Raw genomic sequence first — 25,720 nt, forward strand, 5'->3', positions numbered from 1 at the left:
TTAGCCAGGCGGGATTAACTAAGGCCACCAGAATGTAGCCCTCTTTTAGAACTCGCTATCTGAGAATGATCAAAGAATACCATGTTAATGTGCAACTGACAAACGCACACAGTGAGCTGTGCTTGTCTGACTGACTTCTATACAGCTGGACACTGTTGACTCTCATCCCAATCCCAATGACCACGATACCAGAATTTAAATAAGAAAAGGAAGAAGCATATTACTCTTATAAAGAGAAGGTTGAATTTTTTAAGTGGCTGATTTTATGGGGACTTTTGCAATGCAAGTCAAACTGAAGAGTTTCTTCAATGACTTCAACTCACCTCCTTGCTCATCCAGCATAGTGATAGTCTTGATTCCCGCATCCTGAGACTAAAAGGGGAAAAGAAGATGAAAGCACAAGAAAACAGTGCAAAATAACAGCAAAGCCTGCAAATCCTGACAAATGACAAAGATTCATATCGAAACCAAGTTCTCAGGACCTAGTATTACAAATAGAACTAGCTGTCTCATAGCTACACATATTAACCATTAAAGAAATTAAGTCAGAAGTTTATCGCAAATTTACCTTCCCTGCCCATATTCCAATATTTTCAAAGAAAAAAAAAAGAAATGGCTTATCAGTGCATCACTGGACAGTCTTCAGCAGCTTCTGGTTTCAAATAACATCAATTACAGCTAGTGCTAATACCCCATCCATACATTTCTATATGTGAAGATTGAACATTTCTTACCTCTATGGCTAAGCCCAGGATTCTCCTTGTACTTTCCAAAGACTAGGAAGAAATACAAAGTTAGTTACAGCATTCCAAAAACTATAGGAAAACAAATTGATCACAGGCTATATTTATGATGCTACTTAATTGTTAAAACTTGCCAGCACATCCCCTTCCTTACAAGAAAGCAAAAAAGGAGATCACTCCACTTTCATCTTCGTCCTACTGGGTACTCCTTAAGAGACTGCAGATAGTGGAGTCAATGCAACTTCACACAGGTAGGCAGAAATATGTTATTATACAGATTTTAAGGAATCATTAACGTTCAAGAATTCCTTCCAGGATTGCAGGTAACTGTTAAATACTAACCACCTTAGAGGGACCAAGAAGAAGCCAAAGTGGTCTCTAAAAAACCCCTCTCACTTTTCTGTAGAAATGGAAACAGGGGCCTGCAAAATGTCTCATGAGGTATAAGCACTTTTAAGTGCTTATACCAAACATGGAATCCACGTGATGGAAGGAGAGAACAGAGAATGACCCTTGGAAGTTGACTTCTGATTTTCACATGCATCACACACACAATCACGGGGGTGGGGGGGAGTGAGAGAGAGAACTAGAAACTAAATTAATTAAAATGTAGTAAAAAAATTAAAGTTAAAAAAAAAATCATTCACCTCATCAGTAACCTGGTGAGCCCTTAGCTGAATTTCTTCTGACGACAGATTATCCATGACGGATCAAAACTATACTGGACAAAGAAACAGAAATATGGATACTCTAGAAGAATAAGGATACAGAAAAGTTTGAGCAAAGAAAATGTATTTATGGGATTTAGGTACTTACCAGGCAAGTAGGATAAAAGGGACGATTTCATTACCTGTTCACCTGTACCACAGAGCCAGGAACTCAGTCTAAGAGAAAAAATAAATATTTATAGAGACATTTTATTTATGTCTGAATAAAGAAAGCTTGCCTGAAGATCAGAGGCCAAAACTAAGCCACTATAGGCCAGACAATGTAGTCACACCCCTTTAATCACAGCTCTAAAGGGAAATATAAGACAGGAGGAGACAGAGGCTCAGGGCTCAGTCTGCAGTCACCCAGCCTTGGTAGAGGTAAGACTTTCTAGTGGCTTGGCTGTTTTGTTTTTCTTATCTTCAGCTTGAACCCCAGTATCTGTCTCTGGGTTTCTACCATTTGTGCTACATTTGGCAACCAATGTCTGGGGTACAAATTCACATAAAAGCCGCTGGCACAGGCTGGAGCTACACAGGGGGTTCCAGCCCCACCCAGCTAGGCTTTTCTTTTTTCCTCAACCTCTGACTTAGTTGGGGATTTTTCTGTTTTAGCCTTCAGGCAGCTCCCCAACACACGTGCTTTTTCTGAGCAATGTCATGTGTGTTTTTCAAACAGTGTTGTTCCCCCCCTCCCCCCGCCCACCTCCATGGGTTGCAGGATCTCCTTGACACCTTTCTCAAGCTGCTGCCAAACTAGGTAGCTGCCTTGAAATCCAGTCAGGCCTCTACTGCTCTATGCAGCAGCAATAAGCCTCACATCTTCATCAACACTGTCGGTAGATTTGATAAGAAAATTGGGAATTCTTTTTTCTTTTTTTTTGGTTTTTCGAGACAGGATTTCTCTGTGGTTTTGGAGCCTGTCCTGGAACTAGTTCTTGTAGACCAGGATGGTCTCGAACTCCCAGAGATCCGCCTGCCTCTGCCTTCCAAGTGCTGGGATTAAAGGCGTGCGCCACCACCACCCGGCTCACAATTGGGAATTCTTAAAGGGAGGAATTAGTTAAAAGAAAGATTTTTTCCCCACATTAAAAAAGAGGAAAAAAACCATTATAATGGAAAGATTTGGATCTCTGTATGATAATATGCTAGACAGTCTGAAAACGGAACAATTATATGAGAGGATATCTAATTTAGATGGGATTTATGTAATGTCATTGCAAACATCATCAGCCTTATCATTTTTGTCTTATCATTAAAAAGTTAGTTAATCTGAGTGCTAAGATACAGGCCTTTGAAAAACCTAATAAAACAGATCACAGAGATATTTAAACCCAGACAGAAGAATTTAATGGAGAGCAAATTTCAGCATTGCATTACAAGAACAGAGAGGAACAGCCTAAGGTTTTCAGAAAACCAACCTTAATATTTTCAGTAACCTTACAGGAATTGCCAAGTGGCAGAGACTCTGCTACAGTAAACTGGACTTCTGTGCCAATGTTACATTTAAGGAGATTTAAGGAAGCAATAGTCTCATATGGCATTACATTCACCTTTTGTGAAGCAACTGTGAAAATTGTGGTCAGTTTGTAATAGAATTATCCCTAACAACTGGATAGAGTTGGCTAAAGGAGTTTTAGAGCCTTGTTCACAATTACAATGGAGTACCTAGTTCAGAGAAGAGGCTAAGATTATTGAACAATGGACTAAAGACAGAGTGTTAGAGAAATCTTCCAATATCAAATTCTTGGAGGAGACTGTGCTACTATAGAAAGGCAGGTGGTATGTAATGACCACACCCTGGATTTATGTCACACAAGAGCTTTGAATGCGTGGGACAGAATTGGAGAAATAGGAAAGAAAATTTGAGTCATTAAAGTTATGTCACTAAAAAAGTCTTTATGAAATTCTTACAAAGATTGGCTTCAGCAGTAAATAGAATGATACCCAATTCAGAAGCTAGACAAATAATAATTGAATCTCTGGCTTTTGAAATGTCAATTCTCTATGCAAAGGGATAGTGCGGCCATTAAAAGCAAGGTCATCGTGAACTTTTTGATGCATGGATGGGTGATTTCTAGATGTCTGAGGACAAATCAAAATGTCAAATGTTGTAATTGTGGCAAACAAATTCACAAAGACAGGACATTCCTAGAAACAATGTTTTTTCTAAGAATAATCCATTCAGAATGACCTTCCCTTCTGGGTTATGTGGAAGGTATGGCAAAGGCAGGCATCGGACTAATGAATATAGGTCAAGGAGGAATATTCATGGCAAGCCTTTGCCATAGGGAAACTCCTTCCCAGAGCAACTGAAGAACCTACAGCCTGTTGTAGAAACCATACTGTTCTAGGTAGTGACACAGCTATAGAAGAGAGAACTAAAAATTCAGGAGAAACCATAAAGCAGGTATTTTGGCAAACTTCTATAAATGAACAAAGACCAAAATTAAAAATACGAATAAATGGAATCATTAAAGTCTTGTAGACACAGATGCAGATATAACAATAATTTCATCAGAATCTTGGCATCCAAAATTGGCCTCTTCAGGATGTAAATGTTCAGTTTTAGGGATTGGAACTTTATCTCAGGTAAAGTAGAGCATGAGATGGGTCAAATGCATAGGACCAGAAAGACAGAAAGGAATGTTAAAACCATATGTGGCTAACATAACAATGAATTTATGGGGACATGATTTGTTACAGCAATGGAATACTCAGATTAACATTCTCCCAATCTTAGAAACAAACTATAAATTAACATATGTTTCTTGGAAAAATATTAGGTTGTATAAAGAACAGTCACCAACCATTCATGTTGTGCAAGAACAGGGTACAACAGCTGCTGATATTTTAAAGGCACTAACAGCCCTACCTTCAAAAAGTTAGACAGACAAACCTCTATGAGTTAATCATTGGCCTTTAATAATAGAGAAAATGAAGGCTTTAGAACAACTGGTACAAGAGCAACTAGATGCTCAGCATATTGAAGAATCAAGCAGACCTTGAAATTCTCCTGTACTTGTTGTTAAAAAGAAATCTGGAAAATGGAGAATGGTAACAGATCTAAGAGTTGTTAATAAGGTGATTCAGCCAATGGGCTCTCTACAATCTGGTATTCTTTGCCTTGTATATTACCTAAAGGATGGCCTCTTATAGTTATTGATTTAAATGATTCTTTCTTCACTATACCTTTACAAGAAAAATAAAACAGAAAAATTTGCTTTCACTGTGCCTATTTATAATAATTCTCAGCCTGCTAAAAGATATCAATGGAAAATTCTCTCACAGAGAATGTTAAATAGTCCCACCTTGTGCCAATATTTTATAAATCAGCCATTGGAAATAATGGACAATTTGTTATCTGATTCAAATGTAGATACTTTTAAAAAGAATGCTTGAAGAAGAAAATTTTGCCTTGTTGGGGATTACAAATTGCTCCTGAAAAAATACAAAGAGGAGATTCTATTAATTATTTAGGCTATAAAACAGGTTTACAAAAAAATTAGACCACAAGATACAAATTAGGAGAGATCAGTTGCAGACTCTTAATGACTCCCAAAGATTGCTAGGAGACATTTCCCATCTATGGCACACTATTGGGATAGGTCCTGGTGACCTGGTTAATTTAAACAAGACCTTAGATGGTGACAAGGACTTAAACAGTCCCAAGGAATTATCAGCTGAAGTTGAGATAACTTTGATTGGAGAGATTACAGAAGGCATGTGTGGACTGCGTGGATCTGAATCTTAACTGCATTCTGGTCATGTTACCCTCCAAACATTCCTCTACAAGAATTTTAATGTAGAGGAAAGATATTATCTTAGAATTGGATCTTTGTACCACATAAACCGAGTCAAAAATTAAAAACTTATGTGGAAAAGGTCTCTGAGTTAATTCTAAAAGGAAAATTAAGACTTTGCTAATTAGCAGGAATAGAAGATGCAGCAGAAATTATAGTGCCTTTTAATACTGATGAAATTGACAAATTATAGGAAGAAAGTGAACCCTAACAAAGAGCTTGTAGTATTTTTTTTGGGGGGGGGAGAGACATTAACAACAACTATCCCAAAAGCAAGAGAATTCAACTAATAAAGAGAACTGAATCCTTCCTCACATTGTACAGGACACACCTCTAACTGGAACCTCCACATAAATCAGGAAAGGCAGGTTACAATCAGAATATTTTAGTAAAGTGGAACACAGCCCTTATGATTCTGTCCAAAGTCAGAATTATATGCTAGTCTCAGGGTACTAAGGAATTTAAAAGAACCTCAACATACTTACCGATTCACAATATGCAGAAAAGTTTTGCATATTGAAACTGCTGAATTTATACTAGATGATACAGAATTGACTTCATTATTTATGCAGTTACAAGATATAATCAGGAATAGGCATCATCGCATATACCTAACACACATCTGATCCCATATGGGTCTGCCAAGTCCCCTAGAACAATGTAATGCAGAAATTGATCAAGTATTGATTGGAAATGTGCTGAAGGTCTCAGAATGTCATAAAAAAAAAAAAACTTTCCATCATGTAGCAAAAAGCCAAGGAAAGTATAAGAAGATGTCCTACTTGTTCTTTACACAACCTAAGACCACTACCTGTGGGAAGTAACCCAAAGGGTACTCAAAGGAATGAAATCTGGCAGTTGGATGTGTTCCAATTTGTAGAATTTAGGAAACCAAAATATGTACACCACACCATTGATACCTATTCAGGCTTTCAATGGGCAGCTGCTTTGCATTTGGAAAAGGCTGACTGGGTACTTTGCTAGAAGTTATGGCCATCATGGGTATACCTGTACAAATAAAGACAGACAATGCTCCAATATGTCTCTAAGAAAATGAAACAATATTTTGCTTATTATAATATAAATCATATTACAGGTATACCACACAATCCTACAGGACAGGCAGTTATAGAAAGATCAAATCAAACTCTAAAGGATATGTTAAATAAACAAAAGGATGATAAATGCCCCCACAAATAGATTGCATAATGCTTTAGTAACTTTGGAATTTTTAAATGGTAATGAGAAAAAGAAACAACAGCAGTGGAGAGACACTGGATAATAGAAAAAAACCTACAGAGTTAAATCAGTTGATATACTTTAAAGATGCACCGACAGAATGGAAACCTGGACAAATGTTACATTGGGGGAAGGGGGTTTTGCTTTACTTTTCACACACACAAAAAAAATGCTATGCATGCCATCAAAATTGATAAAAGATTTGATTTAAACAAGAGACACCTCTTAATTAGAAGAGATGATAGCTCATCAAACATCATGGTCTTTTAATCTAAAGTAACCTATAAAACTAACAGCTGCTTTTCATTTGACCAGCTATAACTTGCTAAAAGAGAATCTCCCCAAAGTTAGAGTTGGGGAAGGGTTTTGTTTTTGTCTTTTCAGGAGAATGAAAACATCCAGCTAAGGAATCTGAAGACCACTGGACAAATGAGAGGTCTGAAGAAAAAGGACAAATCATCCAGAAAAAAATCTCCCAAGAAAAAGAGTAAATTGGCCTATTGGTATATTACATTCCCAAGAGGGTAAAATTTCTTAAATCTTCCCAAGTTTGTTTCTCCTGCTACTCTACAAACATATAATGCAAATGGTCTTTTTGTGGGTTCCAGTTCAATTAAAGATTAAAGCTGGCTTTGCAGTTGGATTGTGGTTCTCTCCTTCTCTAAACCCAAGCATGCTTATTAAAGTGAAACCCAAAATCTGTCTCATGGCAGAAGAACCACCTGATATGGGACAGAAAAAAAAAATTTAAGGACTACTTTATTGCTACTAATCTCATAATCCTATGGTTTTATATTTACCCTTTAACAGCTTTTCTTAAGGTTATGATTTATAAGATTAATATATATATATATTATACTTTTGTCATAATATTAACAGTCACATAAAGTACTAACTAATTATAGGAAAAGGTTTCTTTCATCTACCTTCCTATATATGATTTTGGGTTTGAGTCTCTATCAGTTTTCTACAGTGAACCATGAACACACCTAACCTTGACTTTTGAAGTCTCCACAAGGAGCATGGGGCCCCACAATGACGATTCCAGCAGGACTATGATAACACCACTAAGTTGAAAAACACCACCTAAAGATCAGCTTTTGGACTACAAACTTCTTAGAACAATTTCAAGGTAGCGGAACCCCCCGCCGCTTGGCTCTCCCGGCTGCATGGCCCGCCATCACCGCTCGGGTCACTGCTCTGGGACCAGCAGTGGTCTCTGCCTTGGGACTGGCTGTTAGGGACCCGCGAGTCTGCTGCCTGCTGCCACATGGCCCGCCAGCACCGCTTGGGCCACCGCTTTGGGACTGGCTGCTGGCAGAGTGCAGAGTCCGCTGCCTGCCTACAGCTGCAGCCTGGGACTTTACAGCATTTTTAGAAACAATACAGCTCATTTAACAATGTAATACAAATTACATTATTTGTATTGTTATTATTACCAACTGTTTAGGATTATACGGAAATGCAAGTTAGTAATTAGTTACCTATTACAATAGAACTTGTAGTTACATTAGGTATGTTTTCGAGGTCAAACAGATATATTTTAAATAGGTTATCTTCAAACACTTCAGAGATCTACAGAATAATCTTTTAATAACATCGGTTCTTTTTTTTTTTTCTAATGGCAATGAGACATGTCTGCTCCTGGTAGCACCTATCTACTTCAGAGAAGATGGTAGACATTGAAGAAACTCCACATGGAGTTTGCTATCTTTGTGCCAAAAATAAGCCACTGGGCAAAAAGTGCCCTTGCCTCAACTGCTGTCAGTATGCTGCCCTAATGGGACAAGCAGAACACAAAAGAGAGTAACTACCAAACCTTGCCCAGACAAGGTAAGACAGTCCTTCAAAAACCCTGCTTCATAGGAAAAGTCTGTCAGATAGTCTAGGCCTATAAGCCAAAGCCCCAATGTTGCAGAGGAACTCTGGGTGACTGTCCAGGTAGTGAGCCATTTCTATTAATTTCTCATACTTTTTGGAAGCTGCTGGCTCACATTTACTGCTTACTCAGTATTATTTCCTTCCTGGGTCTCTGAGGGAGTTGAAGACTAGATAGTTACAGTTTTTCTTGTTTACCAGATACAGAAAGCAAGCTATGATAGGAGGTAAATTAGGTACAAGATTTTGAACTCACAAGATAAGATAGATATGGAATATATTCTCTGAACTGGTCGATGCAAATGGACTAGACATTGTTGATGTATTTATTGTCTTATATATTGTATACAATTACTGTACTTACTGTATACAGTTTTTCTTATATTGGTTATAGTCTTCCTTTTCTTAATTTTAGACAAAAAGGGGAAATACAGTGATATAAATAAAGTTTGCCTAAAGATCAAAGGATAAAACTAAGCCACTAGAGGCCAGGCAGTGGTATTACACACCTTTAATCCCAGGATTTGGGAGACAGAGGCAGGTGGATCTCTGTGAGCTCAAGGCCACCCTGGGCTACACAAGATCAATGCAGAAACACTTCCAGGTGGTGGGGCCAGCTCACACCTTTAATCCCAGTCCTAGGGAGTTACATGTCTAATCCCAGCACTAAAGGGGAATGTAAAATGGGAGGAGACAAGCTCAGAGCTCAGTCTGCAGTCACCCAGCCTAGAGGCTTGGCTGGTTTTTTTTTTTTGGATTTTCGAGACAGGGTTTCTCCGTAGCTTTTTTTGGTTCCTGTCCTGGAACTAGCTCTTGTAGACCAGGCTGGCCTCGAACTCACAGAGATCCGCCTGCCTCTGCCTCCCAAAAACTGGGATTAAAGGCTTGCGCCACCAACAACGCCCAGCTTTTCTTTTCTGATCTTCAGCTTGAACCCCAATATCTGTCTCTGGGTTTTTATTATTCACGCTACAGATATTTAATGCTATTAGTACAAGAAATAAGTCTAAAACAAAGGAGAATTTTTTTTTTTTTTTTAGTCAAGCAGTTCTATATCCTAAGTGGGCTTGATCTTGCTAGCACAAGAGGATGACCTTGAACTTCTGATCCTTCAGTTCTGCACATCTTGTGTGCTGGGAAAACAAGGTTTCAGGAATGCTAGGACAAGCACTCTACTCACCAAGTTACATCTCGAGAACCAGGTGAAGTACTCTTTCCAATGGGAAAGTGGTTCTTGGCTTAAAAAGCAAGGCATCAATGAAACACACACTTTGAGAGAATATCAGAACGAGTTTCTAGGCCAGAGAGACCACTCAGTGAGTAAAAGCGCTTGCTATGTAAGCACAAGCCCCTGCGGGCATTGAGATGGCTTCAGTAGGTCAAGGTGCTTGCCATGCAGCCTAGTGGCCCGAGTTTGCTGCTGGAACCCAGGTAAGGTGGAAGCATCATGGGACAGATACAGGTTTTCTTTACTGCATTTTCTAGCTTTATATTACATTTTGTATGTATGTACATGTATAAATAATATGTGCCTGTGTATGTACGATTCTGAGCCCATATTATGTCACGGCACAGATATTACATTGTACATGTGTTAGAAGAAAGTCTCAGGTATCAGTCTTCACCCTCCACTGTGTTTGAGACAGGGTCTCTTTTTGTTCTCTACTGCATATACCAGGCTGCTGGGTCCAGGGATTTTCCTGTCTCCACCTCCCATTTAGCCATGAGTGCTGGGATTATATTTAAGCTTCTGCACCTGGCTCTACAGGGCTTCTGGGCATCTGAACTCATAGTCTTTTGATTGCATGGTATTGTGATATCTTATTTATGTTCTGACAAGCCTTGCCTGGAGATCATAGGGTGGGAGCTAGAAGCTGAGCAGCAGTGGCATGCACCTTTAATCCCAGCACTTGGGAGGTGCAGACAGGAAGCAATAAAGTGGGGTGTAGACAGGATCTCAGCCTCCTCTGCTTCTTTGACCTTCCAAGTTTTTACTCTGATATATAACTCCTGGTTTTTACTGACTAAAAATTAGACTAGTTGGGTTGTGGTGGTGCACGCCTTTAATCCCAGCACTCAGGAGGTAGAGTCAGGCGGATCTCTTTGAGTTTGAGGCCTATGAGAGCTAGTCCAGGACAGGCTCCAAAGCTACAGAGAAACCCTGCCTCAAAAAACAAAAACAAAAAAACACACAAAAAGATTAGACTAATGCTTCAGCACGGCGATCACTTGAAACCACTAAAACCACCTCATAGCTCTATATTATATTTCTGAAACCAATTATGAAAGCTTTGTCTATAATACAGATAACACCTGGCTCACATTCCAGATTTGCTGTCTTGAAACATTTTCATTCTTGTTTTTGAGAAAATGTCTCATGTAAGTCAAACTGGCTTCAAGCCTGCTATGTAACTGAGGAATACTTTGAACATTTTATCCTCCTGCCTCTACCTCCCGAGAGCTGGGATTAAAGGTGTGGATCACCATGTTTAGCCTTGGAAACTTCTGATTAGATTCAGGTGGGGGATGTCAGCAGGCAGAAGAGCAGAGAAGCTACTGAAATGCCTAACACTCTGAAAACTGATCAACAAAGAATGATCAGGCACAAATGTTAAAGTGTTGAGGTCAGGAAGCCTGCTGTGAACTATACCGACAAACAGAGAATCAAATTAACCAGAAATATATTACTAGGCTACACTTTTGAAGGGAACATGTTTTGCTCGTTGTTCTAGGTCTAACACCTAACAGAATCTGACAGTACATTCTTGGAAAATAATGAATGAACAAACAAGTAGAGAAAAAGGGTGCACTCTCAAAGCAACGCAGCTCTTAAGAAAAGAGTTGCACATGGTAGCAGCAAAAAGCAGGCAAACAATCACTAAAACCACACCCCAAAATCCACCACTGCAAGTGTGTCATATGGAATTAAATGGCCAGTTGGTCACCGGGAGATTTCCTCGGCTGGGGCTGAGGTGTGGCTCAGTGGCAGAGCGTTTAGCTCATATGCCCAATTCCCTTTAGTGCAATAAGCAAGCATACACTTTTTCATCTTATGTGTATTGGGAATTGAATTTGAAGCTTCAAATACACAAGGCAAATGAGCCACAATTCCCAGTCCTTTTTATGTGTGTTTTATGTGTGACTGTGTACGCAGTTAAATGCACCACATGCATTTAACTAAACCTCAAAAGTTCATTTAAATAGTATATTTGAGGTCACTGAGATCTAAGGACCTGAGTGCCACCCCTATACCTACACAGGAGGAGAAAGTGACGTCTCCAAGTTATCCTCTGAACTTCCACATGTGCACTGTGTCACATGTGTATGTGTGTATACATACAAACACACAAATAAAATAATTTTTACAGGCATCAGAATTTACAATCTAACTTCATATTTTCCATACCTGTAGTTCAGGTAAAATATTCACACACTAAGATAAATGAATAAGACATACTGATGCTGATGCTGGACAGATGACTCAGTGGTTAAGAGCACTGGCTGAGTTCAGATCCTGGCATCCACATGGTGGCATACATCTATCTTTATCTCTAGTTCTAGGTGGTCTTAGGCCCTCTCCTGACCTCCAGCACCAGGCACACACATGGTGTACAGACATACATGCAGCAAAACACCCAAACAAAATTAATTTAAAAAAAGATATAAAGGCCTTTCTTAAATTAGCAACTATTCACTCATTAGATATTAACATAAAATTGCATGCTTTATTAATTTTCTAATTGTTTAGGAACCTTTAGTTTTATCATAAATATATATACCAAGCTATCATATCTCTCTGGGCAAAGTGTGGTGGTACACACTCAATGTCAGAACTCAGGAACTTGAAAAGAGGAGGATTAGGAGTTTGAAGAGACTAGACAACACAGCCAGTCATGAGACAGTATGGAGGAAGAGAGATGTAGGGGAGTTATTCTGTACCCTGTCACCTTCAGATGTTCCTTGTTCTACTCTTGTCTGGTAGATTCCAGCTTCTCTGCCACTTCCTAGAGCCCTAGTCAAAACCTGCTCTTCCCAAACAACATGCTCCAAAGTCACCCATGGTTCCAGTGAGTTAACTCCTTAGTGGCCAACAGAGGGACAAGAAACAAGAAAAGCACTACACACTAATCATTAGTCCCTGCAAACAGCACCTCATCAAGTTTTCAGACAATGTAGTACAGATACAGAAATACTGTGGGGGCCGGGCGGTGGTGGCGCACGCCTTTAATCCCAGCACTCGGGAGGCAGAGGCAGGCGGATCTCTGTGAGTTCGAGGCCAGCCTGGTCTAGTTCCAGCTAGTTCCAGGACAGGAACCAAAAAAAAGCTACGGAGAAACCCTGTCTCAAAAATCCAAAAAAAAAAAAAAAAAAAAAAAATACTGTGGGGGTAGGAAAGCCCAGATCTCTCAAACACACAATTTTGTAATTCTATTCCTACTGTTAATTCTTGCCAACTACAAGTCATCGTTTACTGCCTTGATAAAGAAAACAAAAATCTCAAATGGGTTCAAAGAGAGGCTCGAGTCTATAGCCGACTTGTTTCAGAACGAAAGCCGGGCGATGGAGGCGCACACCTTTAATCCCAGCACTCGGGAGGCAGAGGCAGGCGGATCTCTGTGAGTTCGAGACCAGCCTGGTCTACAGAGCTAGTTCCAGGACAGGGCTCCAAAACCACAGAGAAACCCTGTCTCGAAAAACCAAATAAATAAATAAAACCAAAACGAAAGACTAAGAACACGGCCTTCTAAAAATCATGAGCTGTAGTTAGAAAGTGGATGAGTCAGGTGACAGTGAGGTCATCTGGAAACACGCCCTCACCATGAACTCAAGTTCTGCTTAACACTTCCCCCTTCTCTAAGCAGAGGGCTAAGGATCAGGAAGGAACAAAAGCCTTGCAGGAAGCAGGCATGTCTACTTTGGGATTCTTTCAAAGGTTACTTTGTTAATGTGAATATAAGAGTTTATGTGCACCAATACACGCAGGAGCTCTTGGATGCCAGAAGAGATTGTTGTTCTTTGACCTTCATGTGTACACACACACACACACACACAAACATACAAACAGAGTAAACAAACAAGACTCAGTTTCCTCATTGTAAGTAGGGACAATAACTTACTTTGCTGATTTCTGGTGAAGATGTAAAGGAAATGCAAGCAGCTGGGACAGCACAAGCCTGTATTCTCTGTACATAGAAGCAGGAGGACCAGGAATTGCAGGTCAGCCTGGGCTACAAAGGATGATTCTCAAAACAAACATAAGTGCGTGATACTTCAAAATTCTTAGCACAGTCAGGCTTGATGTCAGCACATGCCTTTAATTCCAGCACCTGGGAGGCGGAAGCAGGTGGATCTCTATGATTAGTGAGTTCCAGGTTAGCCAGAGCTAAGTAGAGAGACTTGTCTTAAAACAAACAAACAAACAACAACAACAACAACAAAACACAAGTCCTTAGCACACTCACTGGGCATGTGCCTGGTATTCAATAAATGCTACCCATAGGCCCCCACCCTTTCTTGTTTTGGAGGGTTTTTTTTGTTTGTTTGAGAAGGTCTCATACAGCCTATAAATCTAAAAACTTAAGATTTTCCTTAAATGGCCTTTTCTCTTTCTTCTGCCTTCACAAGTAATAAACAACACAGCCAGGTGGTATAAGTGCATGCCTTTAATCCCAGCACTCAGGGAACTAGAGGCAGGCGGATCTCTGTGAGTTAGAGGACAGCCTGTTCTACAGAGTGAGTTCCAGGACAGCAAGAGCTATACAGAGAAACCCTGCCTCAAAAAACCAAAGAAGAAAAACAAACCAACCAAACAAACAAACAAAACATGAAAAAGAATAAAAGGTAAATAATGTAAGTTTTTTTAAATTAAAAATGCACTATAATTACAGCAGTAAAAATATAAATTGAAAAGGTCTGGTAGAGATTGATCAAAATACTTCTAATTGGCTATGACAGTACTCAAAGTAGACATATCAGCAAATGCCCATAGTCCTACCATCTGAAAGGCTCATAGAGGACTGTGAGACCCAGGCTAGACTGAACTATAGGGAGTTCAAGGCTACTTTGAGCTACGTACTGAGACTCTGTCGAAAAGACAAGGAGGATGGGGTGGGTTGGGAATAGAGAGTACTTGGTAGTCTTACAGAGGGCCTGGGTTTGGTTTACAGTTCGTAACTCCAGTTCCAGGAGATCTGACTTCTTCTAGCCTCCTCAGGCACCATGTACACACATGGCGCAATACTTGTATGCGGGCAAAAAACACACAAAAATAAATAAATCTTTTCAAACTAATTTTTTCTTCTTTAACCCAATTTCCCAAATTGCTTGCTATAGGGTTAGATTATAAATTTCACAAATTTATCTTCATCATTTAAATGATATCATTTAAAATGATAGTTTATGACAATCAAGAGACTATACTTATGCTAAATGGAAAAAATAGGGGACTAGAGACATGGCTCAGAAGTTAAGGGCACTTACTGCTCTGCCAGGACCCTTTGTTTCTTAGCACCATAAGGGGGGTGCTCACAACTGCCTGCAACTCCAGCTTTAGGAGGAATCTGATGCTTCTGGGTCTCCACAGGCAAACACTCTCATGTGCACATACCCACACACATACACATGTGTTAAATTATACACATAATTTAAAAAAAAAAGTGGGGCAGGGAGGCAGACCTCGGTGAGTCTGAGGCCAGCCAGGCTATATAGTGTGACCCTGTCTCAAAACACAAAAACAAACAAAAAGAATAGAGAAAATAGAGCAAGAAATAAGTTCTAGACCCAGGTTCCAAAGTATAATATCAATTCCTGGATCTCTTGAGAGAAGTCTTGCTGTTGGTACATATAAGTCTAAATTATTGGAAATATTCCCAAATATTGGCAGATGATCAACCTCACTGAGTCATAAAAGAACAGAAAAAATAACAGATTTGTCTGAAGCACAGCTAACAGAGGTTTAGAGGAAAACCTTTACTGCAGCTTAGATGGAAAATATTTCACATGAGGCAGCAAGAATCGGTTCAAACAGGGTCTGAACAAGTTATTAATAATTTTTGACATAAAATGAGCAAGTGGATAAAAGAATCCCATAAAGAAAGCAAAGACTGTAGCTGGAAAAGAGAATTTGTAACAAGCTCCTTTTTACAAACATTCTCACACAGTGTAAGAGAAAAAGAAGACACAAAATGGACAGTAGCGCTTCCTTACCAGGGAATACACTGCAATAGCCCCGTCCACTTCAACAGTGGATGACTGAAATTACAAAGGGTGCAAACCCATACACTCTCTTCTCTGTACAGACCCATGATAAACATTCATTCATCTTTTCACTTGAAGAAAGCACTATACAGCTTCAGCAGACATATGTGAATTGGCACCACCACTATCAAGTTTATTATTAAATTTTATTATTAAATAAAGGTTACCTGAATGAACATAAACACTAAGATACTCAAGTCTGACCAAAGAGATAGCCATGAGGCTATCGGTTGGTGAAGATGCTACACAAAGGGGTGATTCAGTCTTGGTAGGATGGGTTAGAACACGAGATTACCATAGTCAAAGCAGCACAAAAATTAAAATTTACCACCAGGCGGGCATGATGGCACATGCCTATAATCCCAGCACTGGGGAAGCAGAAGTAGGAACAGTCTGAAAGTAGATACCAGCCTTGGCTACTTACTACAAACCTGTCTCAAACCAAAACAAATTACATATTGCTTATTTCTGGAATATTCCATGTAATACTTTCAGACAGGGATTGATCACAAGTAACAGGAACTGCAGAAAGTGAAACCACAGATAAGAGGGGAGGGACTATGGCAGAAACTGGTTGGTTTTTTGTTTGTTTTTTTCTGTGCAGCAGTACTGGCTGTCCTAGAACTCACTCTATAGACCAGGCTGGCCTTGAACTTACAGAGACCCACCTACCTCTGTCACTAAAAGAGTTCTGGGATTAAAGGCACGCACCACCATCCCCAGCTCAGAAACTGTGTTTTAAACAGGTTCTCTATACAGCCCAGGCTGAACTCTGGCTGGTGGTCTTCCTGCTTCCCAATGCTAGCATTAGTAGTAAAAATTACCTCATAGATGTCATTCACACAGTTGTTTACAGGATTTGCTTTACAATTCAGAGGTGAGAACGCGGGTAGAGGTACAGAGGAAATAAGGCAGGGCACAAGTGTGTGATACAGGGCAAAGATACACGGAGTGCTATTATGCTTTCTAAACATGAAAAAGAAAAAAGAATCAAGCATATGTAAACTTTTTTTGAGGCTTCGACAGAAGGATCAGTTGTCAGAGGCCAGATAGGCTACACAGTGAGACTCAAACGCAAACCAAAACACACAAAAAACAGCAGCTGGGAGCTAAGATGGTGCTTGTCTACCCACATACAAGGCTCCTAATACGATCCCTAGCATAAGACAAACAGGCAGACACGCACACACAACCCAGGTGGCTTTTAGTTAAATACATTTAACTAAATGACTATCCTTTTGAAAATTCAGAAGCCAAGAAGCTAAGCATGGTGGTCCTTGCCAATACATCCCAGCACTTAACAGGCTAAACCTGGAGCTAGAGAGATGGCTCGGTGGTTAAGAGCATTTGTTAGTCTTGCAGAGTACCCAAGTTTAGTTCACAGTACCAACACGATGGCTTACACCTGCCTCTAATTCTGGTTCCAGGGAATCTGGCACCCTCTTCTGATTTCCATGGGCACCGCCCACATGATGAAGTTACATTAATGAGGGTAACACATACACATTATTCACAACTGCTATGTAGGGGGAGGGGACAAATGCACTCAGCTCTAAGAAGGAAGTGAAGTATTTACAGTCTACAGGATGTTAACACTGAAGGTATTATACTAAATAAATGAAAATAAACACAAAAGGTAATATTGTATACTATCATTTATAAGAAATTGGTCTTGTTTGAGACAGGATCACCCTATGCAACTCTGTCTGGCCTAGAGCTCACTATGTAGACGACGAGGCTGGCCTCGAACTCAAGAGATCCACCTGCCTCCGCATGTGCCACGATGTCCTACAAATTTATATTAAATCCTAAAAATAGGTAAATCCTAGCCATATATGTTGATGCATCCTTTTATCCTTAGTACTCAGGAGGCAAAGGCAGACAGATCCTCAAACTTTCTCTATGTGTTTTGCTTTTGAGGAAGGTCTCTCTCAACAGTCCAGGCTGTTCTGAAACTCACTATAGCCTAGTGACCCATCCCCCTGCCTCAGCCTCTCAAGCACAAGGATTACAGGTCTGGCCTGTTATGCCAATTGTCTTTCATTCATTTCACAAGGGAAACGAGAGCCAGTCTGATGCTGCTTGCCTGACATTATGAGCCCAAAGCAGGGATATTTCAAGTCTGGGGCCACTCTGGGGTAAAAGAAGACTCCCATTCTAGCCTCAGCTGGAGTAAAAGCCTGTCTGAAGAACCAAAATAAATGGGAAAAGGAGTCCAAGTTTTCCATCTCATAACAAGAGAAAATGATTTTAAACTGGCATTCCAGGCTATCCTAACTGACTGTGCCATCAGCCCAGGAACCTGCATAGAAGGGGGAGGGGCTGTTAAACATCCAGACTATAGCAACCAGCAATTTACTTAACCTGTTCATATGACAACACTCCTTACATTTATTAACAGTTCTTCTCAGAATTGTTTCTGAAATAAAATGCACGTAAACTGCTTAGCACCGTGCAGGCCATCAAGATTTATGGACTGCAAGCTATTAATGAGTATGTATTAATTGGATGATGATGAAGGCAGTGACGATGATCTGAGACAGTCTGGCATTTCAGCCCTATGTGTGCTGGACTACACATGTACACCACCATGCCTAGCTTGAACTGAGCACGGACAGTCAGGCTCTCAGCCATGCTCTTTACCCGTGGACCTGACTCTATTACCAGAATGTTTGGAGATAATCAGGAAACTTCTAGGTAAACTTGGAATCAGTTAAGAGTCTAGATAGTTTGGGGTATATATTTGTTAGGAACTTTAAAACCTTGCCAATCATCTTTAACCCATACAAGATGGTCCATGTCACAATGCCTTTGTTTTAAGCTCTAGATCAGTGGTTCTCAGCCTGCAGGTCACAATCCCTTAAGAGGTTGCATATCAGATATCTTGCATATTGGATATTTAATTATGATTCATAACAGTGGCAAAATTAGTTATTTTTTCCTGTGTTCATTCATCCATTTTCCTTTTTCTTTAAAAATTTTTATACTGTTATTATTGAGCTATATTTTTCTCTGCTTCCCTTCCTTCCATCCTGCAAAATTAGTTACGAAGTAGCAACAAAATAATTTTATGGAGCCGGGCAGTGGTGACACATGTCTTTAATCCCAGCACTCAGGAGGCAGAGGCAAGCAGATCTCTGCAAATTTGAGCCCTGTCTCGAAAAAACAAAAATAAAAATAAAATAATTTTATGGTTGGGGTCACAACCTGCGGAACTTGAAGGAACCGCTGCTCTAGATGCACAAGTGTATGAGTGACATACCAACACACGCTGTACTTCTAGACCCCAAAGAGACACGGTAGAGAACAGATCAGAGAATAGATGGATTACAGAGAATAAGACAGAACCTTAGATATAATCATAAGTCATCAGGCAAAACAATTTAACTCAGATTCTCTCTAGAGCTATATTTTACTACTGATTCAGTTTTTTTTTAATTGTGTGGGAACCATAGCCAGGTGTGATGGTCTGCACCAATGTTGGGAGGATGAGGCAGGAGCAATACCACAACACTACACCAAGGCCAGCCTAGGCCACACACACACACACACACACACACACACACACACACATAATATAAACCTGTCTGAAAATATAAAACAACAACAACAACAACAAAGGCTCCTCTCTTTATTTCCTCTCTCTGGTTTCTTTTGTACCTTCTTCTATGTGGAGACTCCCCCAAACTATGCAGATGGCGTGCTGTAAGTGCGCCATAGGATCGTATCTATTATAAACATCTGTGTAGCAAAACACATGACTCAAGACAAGAATCGAGTGAGTCAGAAGGAACCAATGCAAAGAGGAACCCAAAAATTACACTGCAGTTTTACAGAAGTGCATATTTTAACTGTTTGGTGTCTAACACCAGCCTTCAAGCTTGGGCCAGCTTTGGAATCTCCACAATTCTACCCTAAGTGACTTGGGAGTAATCCTGGGTGAATCCAATGGCGTTCCCCCTGCAGATGTGGAAGGTGAAAAAGCCACCCAAACGCCAGCAGCTGTCTGTCATTGCTGGGAAGGATAGCAATCCAGCAGGCTAAGTACGTTAGATACCAAGTTTAGGTAAAGATGAATGACAACGCTTCATCTCATTTGAAACGCTTCTCCAACCATCCTTGTGTGAGTTGGCTCTAAAATGTATTACATCAGATGTATTCTGCAGTTTCCAGAGTAGGCTAAAAAGAGCAATTAGCATATACATACAGAGAACATCAGTACTGAGGTCTCTAAGAAGAGCAATTCCAAAGAACATTAAAGAATAGTGTTCCTGGGGCCAGCAAGAGGGCTCAGTGGGTATGCGGGCTTACATACTTGATTACCGGAGTTCCATCCCAGGAATCCACAAGCTGTCTCTGACTGTGGTACGTGTACAACCACCGTGGTGATTTGAATGAGAAGGGCGCCATAGACTTGAATACTGGGTCCCCAGCTGGTGGAATGGTTTGGGAAGGAAGGATTAGCAAGTATGGCCTTGTTGGAGGAGTTGTCCGGGCACGGCTTGCAGGATTTAAATCCCGTGCTATTCCCAGTTAGTTCTCTCGTCCTGGTGCCTGTCTCAAGACCTGCACTCTCAGCCATCACTCAAGTGCCCGCTCTGCTTGCTGCCCTGCTCCCTGCCGTGCTCCCCGCGAGATGGCCATGGACTTTAACCCTCTGGAAAACTGTAAGGCAGATAAGTGCTTTCTTCAAGAAGTTGCCTTGGTGATGGTCTTTTGTCACTGAAATAGTAAAAATGAACTAAGACAGAAGCTGATACAATTTAGACCAGGATGGCGTCAAACTTAAAGCCATCTGGGCCCTCAAAATGGCTAGCAGGCAAAAGTTCTTAAGTCAAGCCTGACGACCGGAATTTGATCACTGGTACCCACATGATGGAAGCAAAGAATGGATTCTTACAAGCTGTCCTCTGACTACATACACCATGTGTGCACCCCTCAACACATACACATACAAAAAATAATAATAAGTAAAATGTAAAGCAAACAAAAACCCAGCAATACTCCTGTCTCTGCCTCCAAAGTGCTGGCATTACAGCCATGAGACACCATACCCAGTTGACATAACGCTTTCAAATCCTGCCTATGGCTTACTTAATTCTTATACTTTAGTTTCTTCATTAAGTGAGAATAATTATGAGTAAATCAAGTTACATGGTTAACTCAGGCAAAATATGTATCAGCAATACCTACTCCTAGAAAAGCAGCTCAGATGGAAGTGTACTTAGCATGCAGGAGGGGCCCTGGATTTAATTCCCAAGCACCAAATAAAGCAGTGCCTAGAAGAACATGTTCAGTATAGTCTCTCTCTATATATATATATTTGAGATGAGGTTGCATGAGATTGCTGAGGGCTACCTGAAACTTGAAATTTTCCTGCTTTAACCTTCCAAGTAGTGGAGATTATAGGCATTATAACTGCCTCATAATTATTAAATATGTTATTATGGAACACTGTCCTCAGAGCATAAACAACCATTACCATCTTAATCAGAGCAACTGTGATTAGTCACAAAAGGTTCTCAAAATTGGGCCTGTTGACCTTCCCGGGGTAGAATGAGAAGACGGGGTGTCATTAGATTCTCACCTGAGATTCCAGCCACCCACTCCTAGTTCTGACCCAACCTCACTTGGTCTTGAGGGTTGCTACAGTGTTGAAGTAGAAAGCTAGAGGAAAACCTGACAACAAAGGAACAACAACAAAGAAGCAAAAAGTCCTACCAAGTATGATAAATATTTAAGGTACAGGCTAAGTTATTTAATCATTTACTTTAACATGACCTCTCCCAGTAGCACAGTAAGAAGTATTTCTCCTGTTTGTTCTTATCTACTTCAAAGTGTTCTTTCTCATATCTCAATACATCATATTACAAATAACAAGTGTCGCCGGGCGATGGTGGCACACGCCTTTAATCCCAGCACTCGGGAGACAGAGGCAGGCGGATCTCTGCGAGTTCGAGACCAGCCTGGTCTACAGAGCTAGTTCCAGGAAAGGCTCCAAAGCCACAGAGAAACCCTGTCTCGAAAAACCAAAAAAAAAAAAAAAAAAAAAAAAAAAAAAAAAAAAAATAACAAGTGTCCAATGGCTTTTGGGCATCAACTTTGCTAGTGACTGAAATATTAAAATTTCTTACTTTGACTAAGTTTGGATTTTAAAGTACTTAAGCTTTAATGTCAACACTTGGAAGGTAGATGCAGGCTGGTCACTAAGTTCCAGGCCAGCCTGGGCTACACAGTAAGATCATGTTTTGTTTTGTTTTGTCTGTTTGTTTTAAGTGCTTTAGCAAATGAGGTCTCACAGGTTTTAAGCATCGTATTCTCCAAGAGAAAAGAACCTGAGAAGGATCCGTTTTGCCTGGCTATGACTGAACTACCAGTATTTTACCAGCAAAGGTAGCAAGGCAGAAGAGCTTATTTCAATGCTTACAATATCTTGTAGAAAGAAACTACACTATTTTCGAAAGGCTGAGAACATGCTGTCAAAAAGTTGCCTGTTTCTAAACTCCCCTGCAGTCAATCATCCCGTCTCCAGGCCAAACCCACCCAGATGACAAGCAGCAAAAGAGAAAGTTCTTTCTCTCTCCTCAACCCTGACGTCTTTCACTTCCTCCACCACCAGTTTGCTCTTCCTAACAGTGCAGTGACTAATGATTAAGGACGAAGGAAAGGAGTGTAACAAACAGTACTTCAAGATACTTTTCTCAAACCAACTACTCCGAGCCCAATATGGGTAAAAAGTTATCCTTTGATTGCCCGTGCTCTTGGTATGCGCCCGCGTGGAAGTCAAGGTAAGCAGGGACATTCCTAGACAGTGAAGTGTGCAATGCCACGAGCCTCGGGGTCAGTTTTCTCAACAACTATCTCAGAACTGTGTGGTCATTAGGGTCACCAGGCAGTCTGTTAAAACTAAGGAGCCACACCGAGGCTGGAGATGAGACATGGGGAGTCGAACCACACAAGTCCAGGACACCACCATCGCGCCTCCCTTCCTGTGCTGGGCTCGCGCTGGTCGCCAACGCCTGGCGTCCTTGCTCAAGCTCGGCCCAATCTACCGAGAAGTGGCCGGAGTTCACTTCTCCCCTCAAGTCCGACCCCATCAAAATTCAACCATCACTACACCCTCTTTCTCCTCGGAATATCACCCTATCCTTCCCACTGACCAGCTCTCAGTCACATTTCAAAAGACTCACCGGGCTGCTGCTGCCTCTCCTCTCCAGCCCCAGCAGATCGGACACTCCCAGATAGGACCGGGTGCTAACCCGTGCGCATGCGCCCCCTGAGGACTTCTACGCCTGCGCACTCGCCGGGAGCCGCGGGGTTAGACACGCCTCTACAGCTGGAGCCAATCACCGTGCGGGGGGGGCGGGTTAACTCGCCTGCCACGCAGGCGGAGAGCCTGGGAACTCACCCGTTAACCAGAGAGATTCCCCCCCAACCCCCGCCCGAGGGTGGGAGGAGTTCCTGCACCCAGCCTTACGAACGAAAGGCTGCTGTTTGCCGGACACCTAAAGAGTTTGCACACCTAAGAAAAGTTGGAATGACTGTCGAAGCCTACAGCATGTTTTGATTCGTCTAAATCGGTGAAATAGATGCGTTTAACACATTACAGTGAACAGAATACGGTGCATAGGAACTCCGGGTTGCCTTTGGCCCACAATGAACAAAACTTATTTTGAGGGGTGCCTGTATGGTTACCGCAGGAAGTTAGAGTCACGAAGGATAAGTAGGAGGCCCTCCGGAAGTCAAGGAAATAAGAACTTTGCAGGCCGTGACAATGGGATGCCAAGAACAACGAGGCGCCTTCTGAAAGTTTCTTGAGGTTCATTCTTAGAAGTTTTAAGAGTTCACTTACTGAGTCCAGAGAAATGAAGGCGTGATAGCTCACACCGTGTAGTTCCCAGGCTATTTCGAAGGCTGAGGTTGGAAGATCACCTGACTTCTGGCATATAAAGCCAGACTGACGACATACTGAGATCCTATTTCAACACAAACTCCAGAGGAGGAAGAAAGTAGGGGCTATCTGTAGGGTAGGGGAGAAAGGTAGCACTTAGCACACCAGAGGCTTATCCCTGAGTCCATCAACAGCAGCGCTGGGAGTCAAGCTAGGAAGAGAGGCAGCTCTTTAAAGAGTAAACTTTGTAAATTTTGGAATAATGAGCCAAATAATAATTCATTTTATGGCCATTGAATTACTAAAGGATTTTAGACCACTTGCCCCAAGAATTCTTCCAAGCACCTCTAGAAGTAATGCCAAATGCTAGCAATCTAGAGAATAAAACTGTTTCAAAGAAGTAGCATCTTCCTAAGTTATAGAAGATGAAGCTTGGGAAATGTCTTTTGAATTTAATAGCCTGGGAGTGCTGACAGTTGACAAACACTGCAATGGTCTAGAGAGGGGAGAAATCAGGACAGACTGTAAAGTGCCTCTGAAAAGGGAGGGATTATGTATCAGGACAGACTGTAAAGTGCCTCTGAAAAGGGAGGGATTATGTATCAGGACAGACTGTAAAGTGCCTCTGAAAAGGGAGGGATTATGTATTCTGCTCGTTTTTATTTTATCAGAATAAAGACAGGAAAACGTGAATATGGGAGAAAAGACCCAAATGAGAAAAACGATTGAATTTTTAAAAAGGGTGTGCGTGATAATCTAGATAAAGATTTTGAGAGGGTTAGAGCTGAAGTAGTCAAACCACTGATGGGAGTTGGTGGTGCATGCCTGTCTTTAATCCCAGCACTCAGGAGGCAAAAAAGGGGGATCTTTTTGAATTTGAGGCCAGCCTGATCCATATAGCTTCAGGTCAGCCAGGACTGCATAGTAATCCCTTGTTTTAAAAATAAAATAAAATCATAGTTGGAGAGATAGCTGTTCTTCCAAAGGACATAAATTCAGGGGCCTCCACAGGCACCATGCACAAGGATGGTACACAGATTTTCATGCAGGATAAACATACAAGTAACATATAAAGATTTTTTTAAAAATCAAACTGGTAGAAAACCTAGGATAGTGGAATAACCTTATAATCTCAGTATCACGAGATGAATGATTACAGTACAAAGTCATCACTGACTATACAATGATTTTGAGGCTAGCATTAGCTACCTGAGACCCCATCTCAAACAATAAAACCCATAGGACAGAGGCTGGCAAGAAAGTTCATCAGATAGAGGCAGTTGCTATCAAGCCTGGAGTCCACACAGATGCTGGTCCCCTGATGACGTGCACCAGATGACAAGAATGTTGCTCCATACCGGGCAGTGGTGGCGCACGCCTTTAATCCCAGCACTCGGGAGGCAGAGGCAGGCAGATCTCTGTGAGTTAGAGGCCAGCCTGGTCTACAAGAGCTAGTTCCATGACAGGAACCAAAAGCTACAGAGAAACCCTGTCTCGAAAAATAAAAAAAAAAAAAAAAAAAAAAAAGAAAGAAAGAAATGTTGCTCCACACAGACACAAATAAATAGATGTAAAAACAAACAACCCTAGACACTGACCGAAAGGAACATTCCCAGAAGAGAGACCAGTCCACACAGAGTTGAGGGGGAGGGAGGAAGATTCTCAATTATAACAACAAAATGTATCTGTAAGCCTGTCTATTTAGAAACAGGAAGTTGTGGCCAGGCGGTGGTGGCGCACGCCTTTAATCCCAGCACTTGGGAGGCAGCGGCAGGCGGATCTCTGTGAGTTCGAGACCAGCCTGGTCTACAGAGCTAGTTCCAGGACAGACTCCAAAACCACAGAGAAACCCTGTCTCAAAAAAACAAACAAACAAAAAAAGAAACAGGAAGTTGTTTTCTGAGAAGTCAGAGAAAGAGCCTCTGATAATTAGAAAGGTGGCTGCAAGTTTAAGGAACTTGAAAAGCTTAGAGATGATTGTAGAATGTGATAAACTGAACTGACCAAAGAAGAGGACTGATAAGCACTATAAACTGCTTGTTTACAGCCTGTAGAAATGAACTCAGCACTTTCTGTTTTGTTAATCTTTCTCAAATCATTTCTTCAGGGCAGGGAGGGAGAGCACACATGGCTGAATTCATTTAGAGCTGGGATGGTCATGGATGTGAAAGAGTTCTCAGCCAGGGCCGTTTCCGTCCCCCA

The 25,720-nt window shown here is 41.1% G+C and overlaps 1 protein-coding gene across 4 annotated transcripts in view; it reads right to left on the reverse strand.

Moving 5' to 3' along the window:
- Snap23 (synaptosome associated protein 23) overlaps positions 1 to 25,720 on the reverse strand; it is a 41,852-nt gene that overhangs the window by 14,402 nt on the left and 1,730 nt on the right. For 2 of the 4 annotated variants that reach the window (XM_057780237.1, XM_057780233.1), the window contains exons 1-5: positions 22,818 to 22,883; positions 1,560 to 1,627; positions 1,391 to 1,464; positions 735 to 776; positions 324 to 372 (exon numbers count right to left, since the gene is read on the reverse strand). In XM_057780237.1, coding sequence (XP_057636220.1) covers positions 324 to 372; positions 735 to 776; positions 1,391 to 1,447 — 148 coding nt within the window. In that variant the 5' untranslated portion in view covers positions 1,448 to 1,464; positions 1,560 to 1,627; positions 22,818 to 22,883. Of the gene's footprint in view, positions 1 to 323; positions 373 to 734; positions 777 to 1,390; positions 1,465 to 1,559; positions 1,628 to 22,817; positions 22,884 to 25,720 lie in introns of those variants that run through there. The other 2 variants (XM_057780235.1, XM_057780234.1) reach the window with 2 other exon arrangements.

This window comes from Chionomys nivalis, chromosome 9 (genome assembly GCF_950005125.1).
Source record: "Chionomys nivalis chromosome 9, mChiNiv1.1, whole genome shotgun sequence".
Taxonomy (NCBI): domain Eukaryota; kingdom Metazoa; phylum Chordata; class Mammalia; order Rodentia; family Cricetidae; genus Chionomys; species Chionomys nivalis.